This window comes from Ricinus communis, chromosome 8 (assembly GCF_019578655.1).
Source record: "Ricinus communis isolate WT05 ecotype wild-type chromosome 8, ASM1957865v1, whole genome shotgun sequence".
Taxonomy (NCBI): Eukaryota; Viridiplantae; Streptophyta; class Magnoliopsida; order Malpighiales; family Euphorbiaceae; genus Ricinus; species Ricinus communis.
Genome location: NC_063263.1, coordinates 8,413,772 through 8,432,860, shown reverse-complemented (window position 1 = coordinate 8,432,860; position 19,089 = coordinate 8,413,772). Strand labels below are relative to the sequence as shown.

General features: G+C 31.1%; 2 protein-coding genes across 10 annotated transcripts; one reads left to right on the top strand and one right to left on the bottom strand.

Moving 5' to 3' along the window:
* Positions 1–2,299: 2,299 nt before the first annotated feature.
* Positions 2,300–5,789, top strand: LOC8273761 (ATP-dependent 6-phosphofructokinase 3). 2 transcript variants are annotated; one of them, XM_048377710.1, is made up of 13 exons: positions 2,300–2,697; positions 2,858–2,904; positions 3,012–3,051; positions 3,143–3,205; positions 3,286–3,423; positions 3,549–3,707; positions 3,818–3,871; positions 4,041–4,109; positions 4,228–4,357; positions 4,555–4,820; positions 4,939–4,987; positions 5,065–5,219; positions 5,299–5,487. In XM_048377710.1, exons 1-13 carry the CDS (start codon positions 2,419–2,421, stop codon positions 5,353–5,355), a joined length of 1,506 nt encoding a protein of 501 aa, XP_048233667.1. In that variant the 5' UTR covers positions 2,300–2,418; the 3' UTR covers positions 5,356–5,487. The 2 variants fall into 2 exon arrangements, with proteins under 2 accessions (XP_048233667.1, XP_002515946.1); XM_002515900.3 differs by having other exon boundaries at positions 2,303–2,697; positions 5,345–5,789.
* A 436-nt stretch (positions 5,790–6,225) lies between these two features.
* Positions 6,226–18,339, bottom strand: LOC8273760 (DNA repair protein RadA). Of its 8 annotated transcripts, none has more exons than XR_007216932.1 (16): positions 17,228–18,339; positions 16,568–17,076; positions 15,062–15,120; positions 14,814–14,885; positions 14,015–14,098; positions 13,654–13,761; positions 13,357–13,419; positions 12,450–12,530; positions 11,550–11,615; positions 10,664–10,819; positions 10,420–10,497; positions 10,041–10,079; positions 8,102–8,184; positions 7,365–7,437; positions 6,779–7,028; positions 6,226–6,475 (listed from the first exon to the last, which is right to left on the bottom strand). XR_007216932.1 is itself a non-coding variant. In XM_048377709.1 (15 exons), exons 1-15 carry the CDS (start codon positions 17,992–17,994, stop codon positions 6,855–6,857), a joined length of 1,959 nt encoding a protein of 652 aa, XP_048233666.1. In that variant the 5' UTR covers positions 17,995–18,339; the 3' UTR covers positions 6,576–6,854. The 8 variants fall into 8 exon arrangements, 1 of the variants encoding a protein (XP_048233666.1); XR_007216926.1 differs by having other exon boundaries at positions 16,568–16,623; XR_007216927.1 differs by having other exon boundaries at positions 6,226–6,470; positions 16,568–16,623.
* Between the last annotated feature and the right edge of the window lie 750 nt (positions 18,340–19,089).

The window sequence follows — 19,089 nt, the reverse complement described above, 5'->3', positions numbered from 1 at the left end:
GACCCCTCTGCAAACTATAGAAGAGCTATAAACTTAATTAATCAATTAATTACATTGATAAGTTTTAGCTAATTTTATCCTTGAAAGCCAGTCAAGAGACAGGAGGAAATAAATTTTAAATTTTGATGTTTTGTTCTTTTTTGGTGGCATGATCACGCAGTGTTATTAGAACCGAACCGCCCCGGTTAAATCATAATTTATGAAGATAAAAAAGTTGGTTCAACTAAAAACTAAATTGTAATTTATAAAGACAAAAAAGTTAGTTCAACTGAAAACCAAATGGAAAAAAACTTATGAAAACTCATTAAAATTCATAAAACGTGCTGTAAAGAGTAAGCACCGCATAAATAGCAATGAATTTTGTGAGTCAAAACATTCAAGATAAAAAATCTTTAGATTTTTTTAAATATTTTAAATTAATAAAAAAAAATATTTCCATCTTTTAACAAAAAATAATAAGTTATTAATTATTTATTGATTTAAATTATATAAGATAAAAGAACTTTGAACTTTTGAAATTTAATATTTATACATCTATATTATGAATATAACTATTTTTATTATCATTATTGATTATTATTATTTAAAAACTAGCGATTCAACCATTGATCCAACAGTTTAACCTCAAATTATTTCCTCCATGAATTCATTGTCGAATTGGTTTGATAATATTATAGACGCATATAATTAATTGTTATTTTCTTTTGTAACTAATTTTTTTATATTAAGTCGATTTTTTTATACTTAGTAATGAATTAAAATAATAAATATTAGAAAGTATTAATTTATTAAAATAATCAAAAACTTAAAATGGATATTAACTAATATACTTAAAGCATAATACATTATATAAAATTTAAAATTGATAAATTATTATATAAAAATAAATTTATCTAACTACTTAATTTTCAGTCCAGGAAACAATATATCACAAACAATTAGAGAATAATTGTGATATTGCTCAAGTTAATAGGTTAATGACTAAATAGATGTATGTCTGTGATGATAGAGAAAAAGAATTTACAGTTAAATTAGACCGAAACCGACTGAGAACATATAATATATTTTAATTACTTTTTATTTTTAAAATTAGTTATTATTTATTAGATTAAAATCGTAAACTAAAATTATAAACTAAAACTGACATACTCTATTACCACAACATCTAAGAGTTATATATTTAATTTTATTATATAAATTAATATTAATAAAAATATTTAATGTGCTATTATTTATTTAATAATTTAAATAAGAATTGATTACTATAATTATTATATAAAATATAATAAGATTTAATTATTTAATAGAAACATAAAATTAATTTATAAAAAAAATAACTTACTAATAAAATTTTAATTAAATTTTATACAAAACACTAATCTTAAATTAAATTTATTTTTATATTAATACCGAAGAGTGGTTTGATTTGATGTACAATTTTTTCATAAGAGACACTGACTTTTTTATTTATTACCTATATATATTAATTTCTGAATTTTAGATTTTTTTAATATGTGTGCTTAATTTTTGATACATAAAATTTTTATTTTGACATGTTATATTTAAATTTATAGTTTTTCTATTAATTTATTGATTAATACATTATATTCCTAATCCTAATTCTAAGAGATAGAATATTAATTATATTTATATGATATTAACTAATAAATAATTTTTTAATCAAATAATAATATTTTAAAAAATAGTAGCATATTAATTATATTATAATATCATATTAACTAATAAATATTTTTTTAATCAGATAATAATATTAAATTTATTCTAAAAATAGTATATTAATTATATTGTAATAGTATATTAATTAAATTTTATAATTAAATAATTATTTTAATATAAAAATATTATTTAAAAATTATATTTCTAATATTATATTTAATAATAAATTAAATTATTAATTAGATAAAAAAATTTAATTTTAAAAATAGTATTATTAGTTATATTCATATGTTAATTTATAATATTAAATATAATTAATAAATAATTTTTATATTATTATATTAATAAAATCAAAAAGTTAAAAATATTTAAAATAATTAATTTTTTATTAATTATTATAACAGTCGTATGCATAGACGATTAATATATTTAAATTAATAAGAAAAATAAAATAAAATGCAGGATCTTAACCTCTATCCTTGAGGCACCTGCCATGTTTCTCCTCTCACCACATTTCTATTTTATGGACACCTCCTACTCTTAACTGCCACATTTTACCTATTTTTTTATTCTCCTTTTCTTTTAAACTCTTTTTTCTTTTCTCAAATTTCATTAATGGAATCAATAACTAAAATTAAAAACAGTCTCCACCATCCAATAACTCCCCAATCAACGGCTACAAATAGACCTCTCCGTCCCCCTCCGGCTCTCACTTGCAATACAAGCAAAAAAATCATAAAAATGGACACCATTTCTAGCTCTGCTTCACTCTCCACTCCACGATTTCGGTGCTTTGATCCTACAAATTCGTTTCATGCAACACATAATCATAGCCACAGGCCTTACTTCTTCACTACTAGCTTCTCCTCATCATCAAACAATTCTTCTACCATTTGTACTACTGGAGACGATTCTACAAAAGAAAGTATGAGAAAGTCTGAGCCTAAAACCGTTGCTGGCCCAGCTGGTTACGTTCTTGAAGATGTTCCTCATTTCACAGATTACATATCTGATCTCCCAGTAACTAAAGATTCTTTTTTTGTGTTTCTTTTTTGCTCGTGTAATGCTGTTGTTTTGTGTTTCTGTTTGATAAATTTCGTTCTTTTTTTTATGGAATTGTATGTTTGTTGTTAATCTTACATGTGTCTTTTCTTATATTAGTTTGGTTTGATGCATGCAGACATACCCCAACCCATTACAAGACAATCCTGCCTATTCAGTTGTGAAGTAAGTCTAGTGCAACTTGGACATTCTTAAATTTTGCTGTTTTTGACAATTAGCCTTTACATGATTAAACTAAAATTTTCTTTTTTAATAAAATTATGCTGTACCAGGCAGTATTTCGTTAACGCAGATGATACTGTAGCTCAAAAGGTAAGTTTCCCAAATTTGTTTTGAAGTAAATTCACTTGCTTTCACTTTATGATTATGAGTCCATCCATCATTGCAATTTTGATTTTTGCAGATTGTTGTACAAAAAGAGAGCCCAAGAGGAACACACTTCAGACGAGCAGGCCCTCGTCAAAAGGTTTGAATTTTAACATTAATTTCTTCACTCTTGCATTGATGGATGTTTGATCTTTTATATGTCGCTGCTTTGTTTCTCAGGTGTACTTTGACTCAGATGAAGTGCATGCATGTATTGTAACCTGCGGGGGTCTATGTCCTGGTTTGAACACAGTGATTAGGGAATTAGTTTGTGGCTTGCATGATATGTATGGTGTCAACAGAATTCTTGGGATAGAGGTAAATAACAGACACCTATAGTATGTTGTTACATGCTCTGCTTCCAATTAGCTGTCCTCTGTTTTATTATTTCTGCATGATGCAGTCGGATTGGCAATATTTTCTTGTTTGGTTTATTGATACAGGGAGGATACAAGGGCTTTTATGCTAGGAATACAATTCTCCTGACTCCAAAGGTTGTAAATGATATCCATAAACGTGGGGGCACCATTCTTGGAACATCAAGAGGAGGGTATGATACCTCGAAGATAGTTGACAGCATTCAGGACCGAGGCATCAATCAGGTATATATAATTGTGTTTTCTGCCTAGCAGTAATTCACTCTTAAATCACGTTCCCAGCATAGCAAGCAATTCCTTTATATGGATAAGAATGATAACATAATGTATTTCAGGTTTACATAATTGGAGGAGATGGAACTCAGAGGGGGGCTTCGGTGATTTTTGAGGTAATTGTAGTCTGCAAATTAACAAGGTTTTTTTCTTCTTTTTGGTGAAAATTCGGGGTATTAGGCAATGAATTGTGCTGATTAGCAAGTTGAATGCGTAGAAAAATACAACATTCTAAAATTTATCAAACATTAGATGTAGTTATTATTGCAACTTGATTTCAAGCAGGAAATCAGAAGACGAGGCCTCAAAGTTGCTGTGGTTGGGATTCCAAAGACCATTGATAATGACATTCCGGTATTCTACTTGCCAAAATTTCTAGACAATGACAACAGTCAACCAATCTTCCGAGGAAAAATTTAGTGCAGACTTGAACTTTCGCCTTAATGGTTATTTATGGACTTCTGTGATTCAGGTTATAGACAAGTCCTTTGGTTTCGATACTGCGGTTGAGGAGGCTCAGCGAGCAATTAATGCTGCACATGTTGAAGCAGAGAGCTTTGAGAATGGCATTGGTGTTGTCAAGTTAATGGGCCGGTATAGTGGTAAGCTCTGCATTTTATGCTTCTGAATAAAGTTACATTGTAAAGGAGAGATCCATGTGCTTTAACAGGCAGTGAATGTGCAAATAGACATAACCTCTGTTGCTAGCTAGAGAACCATATGTCACTAGCATTTCACAGTTTTGATACCTAATTCACCTTGTTCCTGCTTTCAAGAGTCTAAAATAAGTTTCTTGCAGGATTTATAGCAATGTTTGCAACTCTTGCTAGCAGAGATGTAGACTGTTGCTTGATTCCAGAATCACCCTTCTACCTTGAGGGCCCTGGTGGACTGTTTGAATACATCAGAAAAAGACTGAAAGAACATGCTCACATGGTTATTGTGATTGCTGAAGGCGCCGGACAAGAGCTTCTTTCAGAAAGTATGCGAACCATGGACAAGCAGGATGCTTCAGGAAACAGGCTACTCCAAGATGTTGGTCTGTGGATTTCCCAAAAGATTAAGGTATGAATGCTAGGGCCTTGACTATTTTATGGCAGCTGTTTGAAACACCTATATCATTATTTACGTGCATTACTCTAAAACCTCAAGTTGGAATAACAATTAAGCAATTGCTTTGCAGGATCACTTTTCACAAGACCAAAAGATGAATATCACTCTCAAATACATTGGTTAGTGAACTAAGATTTTCCTTTGTATCTCATATCTACGTTCAATTGCAATAAGCAACAGATTGCTTTTATGGCAGATCCTACTTACATGATCCGTGCGGTTCCAAGCAATGCATCTGATAATGTCTACTGCACCCTACTAGCTCACAGTGCCATTCACGGTGCGATGGCAGGATATACAGGGTTCACAGTGGGACCTGTCAATGGAAGACACTCTCACATACCATTTCATGTAAGTTACTCTATGATTAGTTCATGGTTATTCCTGTATAATCATTGGTTTTCAGGTGCAAACTCATACCTTAAACAAGATTCTATATTTCCCATGTATCTTTTCTCGTGATGGTATTCATGCAGAGGGTGAATGAGAGAAGGAACAAGGTTGTGATTACAGATAGAATGTGGGCAAGGCTTCTTTCTTCAACAAATCAACCGAGCTTTCTGGATCCTATGCATGTCATTGAGGACAAATTAGAGGAAGAACCTGAGAGCCCATTACTAGATGGGGAGAATCACGCAGATACAACGACAGCTGAGTAAAATGGACAACAGCACTACATGCCAATTTGAGAGCTTTGATTTGGACGATCCAATTTCTAAAGCATACTTTTCTTCCTCTCGAACCAGTTTTTACATGTACCAAGGTTTCAATGTTAGACAAAACATATGAAATGTCATGGTTCAGAAAAGAAGAGGCTTCAATATATAACATATGAATAACGTACGAGCCTCTAAAAAAAATGGAATCAATTCTTGTCAACAGAATGGAAATTTATCTCGAAATAGTTATATTCTTCTTCAAGAGAATGTAGTTTGATTCACTTATAAATTTGTAGTTAGCAGTGTGAAATTCTTTCGTTTGGGTTAATTTTGTAGCGCTGTTATGTGAACTTTTTGCCTCTGGATATAGCACATAGCAAGCCTTTTTTACTTTCTTTTTTTTCTCTTCCTCTCGCCTCTTGTTCAAAAGGATACATCTCGCATGGTTATAATCAGGCAAAATTGCCACCAGATTTAATATTTATACGATATGATTCCAGTAATCTTTCATAGTAAACTCTTTTCTTATAGGATTATCTGAGAAGCATCATCAACCGGTTCTGCTGAGCCAAGGTAACACAATATGCATTGCATCTTATAGGTGAAATGCAGAGGGCTGTTTCTCTAAGTAGGGCTGTCTTTGGACCATGCTCGGTTGTCAAAGCTATTAATATTGACAATTCCCTCTTCCTGTAATTAAACCTACCAAGTCTCATTCCTTTAAAATGAAGGTTGCCTGAGCAAACATGTCAATTCATATTGCCTTGAATTCATACATTATGAAAACCTAAATGCATCTCCGCACTCCGCAATCCACATCCAAAGGAAACGAGCACAAGCTCTACAAAACCCTGCAGCCCTCAGCATTACCAAGACAGAATCAGACCAACAAGGATGCCCATGTTTTAAACTTGATACCCCCTTTCATCTCCAACTTTTAAACCTACTCTGCATCATAAATTTCCAACACTCAAAACAATTTAGAAGGATCTTATCAGCGTTTAATCTCATGGAGAAAACCACATCCTGGATGAACACGAGCATGATATATAAAACTGACATACTTTTCATTTTTAGGCATTCTCAAAAGGATGTTAAGAAAAAATGTACATGTTAAGAAAAAATTGAAGTGAACACTGATGATACAAAAGGAACTGAAACATATACCAGAAAGATTCGATAGGAAAAAGAGAAGAATGCTATATTTACATCTAACACCTCTACAAACTTACAAACAAAGGCATAGCAGACCTGTTAACTCGCATACAAGGCAATAGGATGTCTTTCTTCACTGGTCCACATCCAAATCATCTTTTCCAACTTCACTTCATCTCTGCTTCGTGAAAACCGCATCAATGACTTGTCTCAGGTTAGCACAGCCAATGATTTGTATCCCCTCAAAAGCTAAATTTGAAAGATATTTATTAGCTGATTTGGGAACAATACACATTTTATATCCCAATTTTGCCACTGTATGTACTCTTTTTTCCATTCTGGGCACCTGCAATATCATGATAGATATAGATAAAAATGGCTCCAGTAACATTATTTCCATTTAGCTAACTAAAGAGAATCAGCAGTATTAGAATTTGTCAGCATCTGTCTTTGTTCCATTTCAAAATGTATCTTTTAAGTTGGATGTGAGAAGCAAAAATTCAGAGAATCTTAGAAAGAGAATGCTACTTCATACAATTGGTTTGAAAATACAGAAATGATATCAATGACATAAACATGAGTTTTTAGAAGTAGAAAAAAATAAAATCTTACAAACGAGGCAATTCATTATGTTCAATAGTGTTTTTTAAGTCTTGTGTATTAAAATACCACAGATAATTACCGTGCGAAGCTCCCCACCAAGGCCAATTTCTCCAATGAATGCCACATTATTGGGAATAGGAAACTCCAAGAAACTGAGGTGTCAAAGAACAACAAACATCAACCATTCAACATTTACATGCAGCAAGTACAAATGCGAGGGAACAGAGACAGAAAGGATGGAAAAATGCAGATAATATTTCTTACAGCTGCTAAAGCATTATTCGCGTTATTAAATAAATGTTTGTTTTATGTTACTTAAAATATATAAATTAACATATAAATTTTGATACAAGAAGAGAGTAAAAAATTTGAGGACTAGAACTCCAAATTTATTCAATAACCTCTTTAATTAACGGGTAGTTTCTCTTAAAGTAGGATACTTGTGTGTTATATCAACTGTGTTCTCTGGGTTCCTATAGTAAGTGAATTAATATCTTAAAATATTTAGCTTCACTAAGTCTTGTCAATAAACTTGCAAGAGACTGGCTTACTTTTTCTGAACATCCAGCAAGAATCTTTAAGTGGTCTGACACAATTTTACAATTATAAGGAATAAAAGTTTCTAACTTAGGAAAAACTACTATAACTTAGAAAGGCTCCTCAAATAAGAATAAGTTCTAATCCTGGAACCTTAATTCTCTCTTTAGTCATTGCATTGGAAAAAACAAAGAAGTCATCTTCAATTTAAAGTTTAATCATAACCAGCCTCACAAAGACAAAAAAGAGAATGAAAAGAACTGATAAGAAAAGACTTGCCTACTGCAAATTGCAGCTGCTATTGCAAGATCCCCAGCAGTCTCAGTTAGTGTGACCCCGCTAACAACATTCAAAAAGATATCCTGATTCAAAGGAAAAAGAAAAAGTCAATCCCAATGGTCCTCAAGTAACAATACTTGCAAAACCATTAAATTGCAAATATTATATAAGATATTTCCAAGGTCAAATGACCAAAACCATCATGACCTTTAGCCACTCTTTTCCAATCATTCAATTAGGCACTTTTTTCCAATCATTTAATTCAATCCAGGTTATAAAATTTTAGGTTAGTTACTACTTACCCCCTGAGATTATGCCTATTGCATTGGTTATCCCAACTTTTTTATTAGATTAAATTCCCCTCTAATTTTCAGATTGTTATACTCGTCCGTTTTCAGCCTTTGGACTAAATTGATAAAAGAATTGCAATTTGATTCTTTAATTTATTATCAAGTATCAAACTCGTCCAATATTTTTATTAGAGTAAGATTTTCACTTTTAGTACCCTAATATCTTTTTTCTTTTTGAAACTTTAATCCTAGTATCTAACAAAAATAAAAAATTCCATGTAGAAGTACTTATTTATTTTAATAATTTAAAATTAAATCATATAGCAAATTAATAATGTTGTTCTAGAACTAGGTGTTTTTAAAATGTTTAAATCTTGATAGGACTAATTTGTGCTAAAAAAATTAGAGCAAGTAATTAAATATTTTTTTTAAATACTAAAATTAATTTGTACTAAGAATAACATTTTAAAAAATAAATTTCAGACGAGCTTGATACTTCATAATAAGTTAAAGGATCACATCGCAATTCTTTTACCAAGTTATTCCTTGTGGTTGCATTGATTTTAGATGGAGGGGGATAGCAGCAAGTAACATAAAAACTCTAGTGGGTTTCAATGTATAAAGCAAATACACATCTCGATTAGTGTAATAGGCCTAACCTAAAGAGCTAAATAGTAATTAACCTTTAATTTTAATATGATAATAGATGTAGGTAATCTAATGATGGATTGTAGTAGCTGACAATGTCAATGTACAGGTGGAGCCTATATGGCAAAATCAAACTGGTGAAAGAACATAATTTTAACTTCTTTGCTCTATTGGTAATACAGGATATGATTTTGGTTTAATTCTTTTAAAAACTAAACATATATACCTTTTTGAATTAAAATTTTTAAAAACTAATTTTTCTATCACTTACATTGCAAAAGAAAAAGAATTAGAAGTTCCTTCTTGCCATCTGAGCTTCGACATAAGCTTCATTTGTGCATTACCACACTCCCAGAAAATGTTGCCACAAACATTGCCATTTACAACCACAATTGATGAAACTAAGAGAATATATGAAACTAAAAATGCCAACAAATTTTAGGATTTTTTTTGTTATTTGCCCTATTTTTAAATATTGCTAAAAATTTAATGCTCCCAAAGCATAAAATTGCAAAGATCCCAACATACCTCATCCAAAACCATTTTTCTAACATGCATAAGAAACAAAGATTTCCTTTTTCTTGAGAAGATAAAAGAAGATAAGGTAAATGTTGTAGGATTTCACAAAAACATTCGTTTTAAGTTCTCTCATTATACAGAATTCTATGCTAAGCATGTTTGAGCCTATACTTTAAAATGACTGTACAATCTCTATTGTTATTGTTCACATTCCTCGACTTATGCCTCCTTAACATGTGTAAAATTCTTTGACCTCAGCACCATAAATTTGAAAAGTTAATAAAAACAAAGCCACTTTATATAACTAGCACAATGTATTCAACACTGTTATATATTTCCCTGATTAGCCGTCACTATTTGGAATCTCTAAAGCTTGATGAAAATTGAAAAAAGGGAAGCCAAGACAAGCTTTGAAAAGAAGAAATGGAAAAGCAGATCAAAGAAAAAATCAAATGAAATTGAAAATGTAAATGTCAACTTACATTATCTTGGAGCATTAGACCAGCTTGCTTCTTAAGAACCTGCATATGAAGATGTGATATCAAAATTAAATTGGCAATAGCTACATCTAACACAAAGTACATCTTAACCACAATCTTGAATCCCTACATCTTCAAATTATTACAAACAAACAAACAAGACAATAAGTAGTACCGTTTCAAATGATAAAAGTCAACTTCCATGCATGAACGCGTGTGTGTATACATACACACGCACATAAAGAGATTATCATTTGTGAATACAATTTTAATACCATGACCAAGAAATTTTGTAATCTAAACAAGAACAAATGCAATAAACCACATAGCAGAGATGGCATGGCATGCACCTAAATCTTTCTAAACCTTTTAAATCACTTACTGAAATAATCATGTCAGCTCTGTTCGCTTGAATCCCGTTAACATGCCTTGAAACTGATGAACCAGTGGCACACAATGCCTAGTAAAATCAGGAAGTAATAATGTAATTAAAGGATCATTCAGATGCACAGAATAGGGGGAGTAAGAAAAAGTACAATCATCATCAATGTTATCCGCATGATAATCAGATCAGGTTGCAAAACTGGAAAAAAAGTAAAGAGAAGACATGATATAAAGAAGATAACCTGAATTTCAATAAGGAAACTTCGAGATCCATCCATTATTACGGCAACAGCTAGTCCGACTAAAACCTCTGAACCTAAGTACTGCTCACTTAGAAATATCTCACTTGGATTTGAGACAGATTGCAGACCAGATTGGGACATTTCAAATACTCCAAGCTGAAAGCAGGAAAATATCATTATCATTGGAGCCCAAGAGAAACACTGATCTAAATCATTTTGGAGCCCAAGAGAAACACTGATCTAAATCATTATGGAGCTCAAGAGAAACACTGATCTAAATCATTACATCTATCAAGGCCTACACAAACTGCAAATAATAATATTATATAGTCGTTCATCCAGTCCATTATTTTTGCAATGAATAACCTTCACAAAGATTAACCTCAGTTCTAAATCAATATGAGGTAGTGATCAACATAGATAACTACTTGAACCAAGGAGCAAGAAGATTTTCTCAACCCAGAGAAAACCTTAGCACGAAGCATAGGAAAAAGTCTTAGCACCAATTTGGATTGCACAGATCGTACAAAAAAGAAAAAATAAAATTTCAGTAAGCATGCTCTCAATATGTGTTATAGAGTATCTTGAATAGACTGGCTTATCAAAAAAAAAATATTTTAAAAAGCAAGTTTTCAGGTTAAGAACAAGTGCAATAATATTCAAATGTCACCAAATGACAATGTTTCTCATGCAAGCATTGCCTAAGCTGGTAAAGGAATGAGACCATGCTTATTATGCATAGGTTGCAGCAAGAAATTAGAAGTGCAAGGTAGATAACTAACATGAGGAAGCTAATCAAAAAGCTCCCAAGTGAGCCGGGAGATACTCAAGTGACTGACTACAAACTAAAAATAAATACAAGCTATAGCACCATTATTATGCTCACCTCATCTGTGGATCCAAACCGATTCTTCACAGGACGAAGTAATCGATGAGTTGAGTGCTTCTCTCCCTGATAGACAGTAACATAGCTATGATCAGTGAGCTTCAGAAACCAGCATAAAAATTTAAATCAAAATAGGAGTAAAAAAAAGCCTTTGAAACCCACTAAAACAAATAGAAATACCAACATGAAACAGCTTTGATGCTATAAAAGGTATTCAAGAAACCTGGTGAAATTGGTTGAAGCAAATCTAAAAGTAACATGCAGCTTCAGACGAAAAGAAATGGTCAACAACTAATAACAAATGTGCCTAATTGGAAAATAGTCAAAAGAAAGGAATAATTACAAAAAATAGTGTGTAAACTTGTTAAGATTTGACAATTAAATGTTTAAACTTTTAAAAGTTACAATTTAGTGTGTAAAACCGGAAATAATTGACATTTAAGTGTATAGAACCGGTAACCTATATAGAAGAAATTGAATAATTACAAAAATGGTATGTGAACTTATTAAAATTTGACAATCAAGTATTTAAACTCTTAAAAAGTTACAATTTGGTACATAAACTTAGTAAATTTTTACAATTGAGTGTATTTAACCCACTAAATTGTTACTTTTAAAAGCTTAAACACTTGATTATTAAATTTTAATAAGTTGGCACACCATTATGTAATTATATATGGATAACCTGTAACCTGTTGTTGACCTGCTATATACACTACATCGTAAATATTTACTGGGTTCATTCACTAAATTGTAACTTTTAAAAGTTTAGACACTTAATTGTCAAATCTTAACAAGTTCAAACACTATTTTTGTAGTTATCCCTAAAAAGAAACCCAATGCAACCAAATGTTAGCTTAACCAACAATCCAGTAAAAGAAAATGTGAGAAGGTACCAACTTCCAAATATAAAACAACATCAACAATGTGCTCCAAGACCCGAGGTCCTGCTATATCACCAGACTTCGTCACATGTCCAACCTGTGAAATATTTGGAACAAAATAATCAAAAGATCACATAAGCATTAAATATTTTCCATGTAAGTTAAACATTGGACATTACTTAACAATAGTCATCATGATAATACCAGCTATGAATAAAGCAAGAAAGTATCATTCAAAAGCGAAGAAGAAAGGTAAAGAAACTGAGGATGACAAAGCAAATGATCTATAGACTCCTCATAAATAAAGGTGATACACAAGAGTGACATATCTAACTAAAAGAAGAAATGGCACATGAAGTTTCGAACCTAATTATTGGAACCACTTGGAATATGAGAATCCAAAAGATATTTCTATAGAGCACTTAATTAAAAATAAGTTTGAAAAAAAGCAGTGCATAAAGTGTAATGGCCATTATAGGGTGTGACAATTGTAACGAACAATTTCATGTATGATTCTCAAATATCTATGGCAAAATGGGCTCTAACATAGCAATGTCCAAAATAAAAAAATGTAACAGCCGTTGTTTAAAACCTAAAATTGTGATGATGCTTGGTGTAATCATTTAAATCATATTTAATCAGTAGAGTCATTTTCTAACTTTCTCCACTAAAGAGATTAAAGTCCAAAGCACCAAATAGAAGAATATAAAATAATGCACTAATTTACATTCATCTGACCTACGATCTATGAGGGAGCATTGTATATACATGTATTAAAACACCAGAATCTAAGCAAGAAATTTGATCTCTACTCCAATATATCAACTAGAGATAATTATTTTTCATATGTTCTTACTTCCAATGTCTAAGACATTAATAAATATGGAGATACAATTAACGCATTTGAAACAATTTACGCTCACCAAAAGAACTGGTATATTTGTCTTCTTGGCAAAACGCAGCAAAGCTGATGTGCATTCCTTAACCTGTTACACACATCCAGACACTACTATTATAGTTCAGCAACGCATACTGAACTTTATGGTCTAACCATAGCTTCATCTGAGAAGTGGATGGATTACATGCAATATTTACTTCAAAAAACAAAATGCTATTATGGGTAACAAATATTTCCATACATAATGGTAAAAGAGAGAAAAGTAAAGCACGTGCCAAATGAGTTGAACTATTGGTTGGATATGGTGCCTAATCATTCAAACCTGAGATATTCCTCCAGCACTTCCACTAACTCCTTGTATATAAGCTGTCTGAATCGAATCAATTATTAGAGCACAAGGGGATAGAGGCTGAATTTTTGCTAATATGTCCTGAAAGAGAGCAAATTATAGCTATTACTATAAGTTATTAAGTTTTGTACAAAAGCCTTTCAGATCAAGATGTCTACAAAGAATGCCCTTCCTATTGATTCATGTTGCCCTGAAGATAGATTTGGCGCACATGATAACTAAGCCAATGGCATGATTTACATCAAAATAGAAATGTAGTACAATGAATTCACAAACACATAAAATAAATGATATGGAAAGGACAAGAAAAGTTAGGATGGTTCCAGACGGTTACCTCAATATCAGTACTTGAATACAAGAAAAGTTCCTCCACACCAATACTTAGACGGTCAGCCCTATTCACAATTTGCTCAACACTCTGCCACAATGAAGAAAGAGAGGGAGATAATGCCAACATTTGATTGCTAGCAAGTAAATTGTAGCTTCTCAAAGTCACACATGCAACCACAATACTAATTTAAAATCCTTCTACATTTTATCCTAGAATTGTGAAATTGAACTCATAATATTTTAAAAATTTTCCTCATTCCATGCAAGATTAAAAATATAAAAAGAAGAAGAAGTTGTAATCATGGTTTTAAATAACAATGATACATTAAATATCTCCTGTTTTGTAACAGGAATTTGGCCTCCCGATACGTTATTTAACGATATGCTACAAAGGATTAGGGAACAACTCAATCTCTTTTTGATTTTCAAACTCTGCCTACATTTTTTAAATCCAACCCTTCTTTTTAGCTTCCCAAATCTAAAGAGACTCTTCACTAAATAGTTTTTAGCCAATATACCCATTTGAGTGAGAATTGTTTTTAAAAAATTCACAGTAACAGCAGTCATTTGGGTCTGATACCATCGGATTCGGACCAATATTGTTACACCATTTCCAATACCGATATATTTCATGATAGAGTTATTTAAAACCCTGGTTGTAATGACATTGAGCACAATGTAGATTAATTAAAAAAGTAAATGAAAGATTTCCTTTTTCTTCATGATCTTGATGAGAATGGAAGGGGAGAATGAGCAATAGAAAGAAAATGGCATATCAAAATCAAAAAATAAGAAAAGCTAACCTCTTCGCCAGAGACATACACAACTGGATCTCGTTTACCAACATCCTGTCCTTCAGCTATTATTGCAGCAACCTTCAAGTATTAAGGAGTTATGAGAAACCAACATTTATAGAGGAATAGGAGAGTGAAGAAAAAGACAATTACAAATCAAACCGAAGTGTGGAAGCAAATCATGTCAAAGGAATAGAGTCAAAATATTCCACAAAATGAAAGCACAATAGACCAGACGTATCAAAAGCAATTCATACCTGCAATAACAGTGTACTCTTGCCAACTCCAGGATCACCACCAATTAAAATTAGAGAACCTTCAAAATGCAAAAGGTATGAAAATATGACGAGGTAAAGTAATCCATTTCTTATAAAACAATTGTAGATCAAAACATAAAAATGAAGCACTTGCCAGACAAAATAAATGGGGCAAAGACAATATAATCAACCAAACCTAACATTCAAGATAGAACATGGGTTTGATATCCAAATCTCATATCCATCTGGACAAAATAAGACATTAAAGACTAACGTCGTTCTTGTTATGATGGGCAATGAGAATGGAATTGTCTTTTATATCATTATGAGTCTCTCAGATAAAAACTCGGTTCATTTTTGGTATCTTGCATCATAAATAATGACATTCATTCCAGTGTAACAATATCTCCAAAAAATTGAAACTGAAGCACTAATACACCTTCTTGGTCTTTGTTTCCTAGTGATCAAATGGAGCCTTAAGTGTCATTCTACGGTCTTATAAAATTTAAATCACTTGAAATCAAGCAAACATGTATTATTTAAATGACATCAAGCTTTCTTTTGCCCCAGTTGATTAAAGTTAATTTGATCTATAAGAGTATCTTATTGTCCTTATAGATAACACAAGGACTTCTTATGAGTTTTAACATGTAAACATTCCAATAAATATAACAGTTGGTGTTTGTTAATGAAACTACAAAAAAGCTTTATCATTAACTGAAAATAACATCAATCATCAACTCAACAAGAATCGTTCACATCCCACATAATCTATACAGTAAAACCTCTTTATACTCATACACTTGGGACCAAATATGAGGAGGTTATAATTTAACGGAGGTTTAAGTACTAATATTTTTCTTTTGATTTAATACTTAATTTTGTTAGTAAAATGATAACAACCAGAGATAAGAAATATTAATATTTTGTCATATTATACAAATAAGATTGAAGCAACAAAACAATAATATAATAAAAAAAAACATAGCAAAATTTCTTTTTTAAGAACATATATACAAATATCTTTTTCTTAAGATGAGGCTTAAAAAATTTATAACTTATTACTATATTGGCCCAAATTCGGACCGAAGTTTTCTATAACCATGTAGAAATTATTCCTATATAGAGTATTATTTTAGAGAGTTTTTACTGTATTACTAAAATTAATAAAACTATAGATTTAATAAAATAAATGCACGCTTAGTAAAATGAAGACTAAAATATCGTCCTAGAATTGTAACTTTTAGGTGTGGAATTATTTGGCTTCTTGCATAGCTGCAAACCTCCAATCATATGTTAACGAGATAATTTCAGATTGTTAATATAACAAGAAAAAAAATTAATTAGCATAAACTAAAACCTAGAGTTCCTATTTCAATATTATAATGCACTATTCCTGAAAACTTCAAGCTGATTAAGAATCAGAAAACTAAAGAAGTCATTCCACAAGGCAATATCTTCAAACTGGAATCATGTAGAAACATCAAAAAGTGAATCTGCACAAACCTGGAACGACGCCACCACCAAGCACCCTGGCAACTTCACTTCCAAACAGTCCAGGTCTGAACACAATCCACAAACTTATATGACATGACACAAAACATCTATTCATATTCTTCTAAATAAAGCATGCAATGGATTCTAACTCAACTATATAGGACCAGCTATAAATTGTGTAATAAGTTGCTGAAATGAACGAGCAAATTGCATTTATTGGCAAACACCTTAGTGTTACTGTCAGGCCTAAGAAATATGGATGTACGCCCACAAAGCATATAATGATCTGGCAATAATTTCCAAATGCATGGATGGAATTAGACGAAAGAGTTCTCAATAAAAAAAGAGATTTAGTGGCAAGATTGTCTGGTAAATCCCAAGAAACTAATAATGGGAACTCCTAGGCAGTGATAAGATGCTATCTCAGCTTTAGCACACATTCTGCTCAAAATAGATGATATTCCGAATTGCCAATCCAATTTACTGGTCCTCTGATTCTCATTAACTAGAACATAATCCTACAGCCAACAAATTATTTATTAAATTAGTAATAAATATGATCATAGTTTCCAAGACAACAAAGCATATTAAAAAAATGTGCGTCACATGACACATATATTCGAGCATTCTCAATTTTTCTAATTGAACAAAAACATAGAAATTACTTACAAAGGAATCCTCCAATTCAACTGATTCATCCTCTGATTAACATCTTTCAACCTCAATGGTTGCGTCTGGCTAACCTTCTGCGGTAACCAAGACCTCACCATATTTTCTGTAACCTCAGCACCACTAACTCTACTGTTCCCACTCCTATCATCCCTATCTGAAAATTGCTTCATCGTTCCAGCCTTCCCACAACTTCTACAAATCCCCCACCACTGCCCATCTTCATTCCCACAACTTTCACAAACATAAATCACTTTACTTCTGCCCTTCTTTCTATTATTATTGCTCACAATATTATCAACTAAATCAGCTTTCTTTAAACTTGCGTATCTCTTTTCATTTATCAATTCCTCATTTTCATTACTGTACCTCGTTAACCCCATTTTGTTAATGTCTCTATTATTCAATATCTCACTTTCATTATCTGAAACCCTAATTTTGAGATTTGACAAACCTGGTACCGATTCTTGATCGTTTTTGTTGTTGCTACTGTTGCTGTTATTCGTGCTCCTTTGCGTCTCAATTGTTGACGTGAGTGGATTGTAAAAACTCCAAACTTGAGGGGCATTTTGAGTTTTATCGCTAGAGTCGGAGCCTGTGGAGGGATCCACGGAGCCTCCAGCCAAGAAACGAAGGGCGGTGGAGTGGAATTGGGGGGAACGGAAATGAAAGGAGCAATGCTGGTTAGGGGCTTTTATTGGGTATGAGAAGAAGAGGGTTTTGTGATTGTAGAGCGATTTCATGGCTTTCATGTCTATGAATTGCATCAGAATGAGCCAGTTTGAATGTGACTGTGACTGTCTCTGTGTAAAACTCTAATCTGAAAAATGGGAAATTGTCGGGATATAGGGTTTTGAGCGTCAAATTATTGAAAACCCCCGCCAAGTTTGAAAAAGTGATTCTTGTATACAGCTCAAATTAACGCTTTGTTTAGTGCACTAAATGTGAAGGGAAAAAGAAGGAAATCAAAACAGGGTAATGAAGAGATAAAAAGAATAGAAATGAAATAAAACCCTTTAATTGATTGAAAATCTTATTATTGTTACTATTATTGTTTTTTATAAAAACTCCATGTTATGAACAAAGAGAAATGAAACTTATTACTAATTTTTATTAATGAAAAGAAAAATTGGCATTAAAAAGACTTAAAAGCCTAAAACAGTACAAGTATTACAATTACTGTATGAAAGATCTAATAATATATGTATTTTTACACACACGTATACTATATATATATATATATATATATATATATATATATATATATATATATATATATATATACGTTACAAATTTTGTTTTTACAATTTAAAATCTTGATTTTTATTTTTATATTTATGAAGCTAAAAAATTTGTTTGTCTGATCTTATTTTTAAACTACATTAGAAGATGTTTAACGATGCTTTTTATTTTAAAGAATATAATTTTTATAATAAAAATATCTTAATAAATATTTAAATATAAATAGTAAAATATTTTATTTAAGTCTAATTGACTTTATATATTTTATTTTTATTTTAATATTATTGCAATAAATATTAGTTATTTTAATTTCTCTTTATTTTTTCTTTTAATTTTTACCAATAGAAAAATAAGAAATACAAAAGTCAACTACTCAAGTGCATAGAAAGTTGTAGTGCATTTATCAAATATAAAATAGAGAATGAAATTTGGCTCTCAATATATAGAGAGTCAAATCAACTCTCTAATTTATATTTAAAAAATAAAAAATATATTAAATTATTATTTTATAGTATGGCTCTTTAAAATAAATAGTCTGACATCCATAAAGAATGCATGTAGATACTTTTATAATTTTTTTTTAGTATAATTTTTTCTAACAAAATTAGTACAACATAATT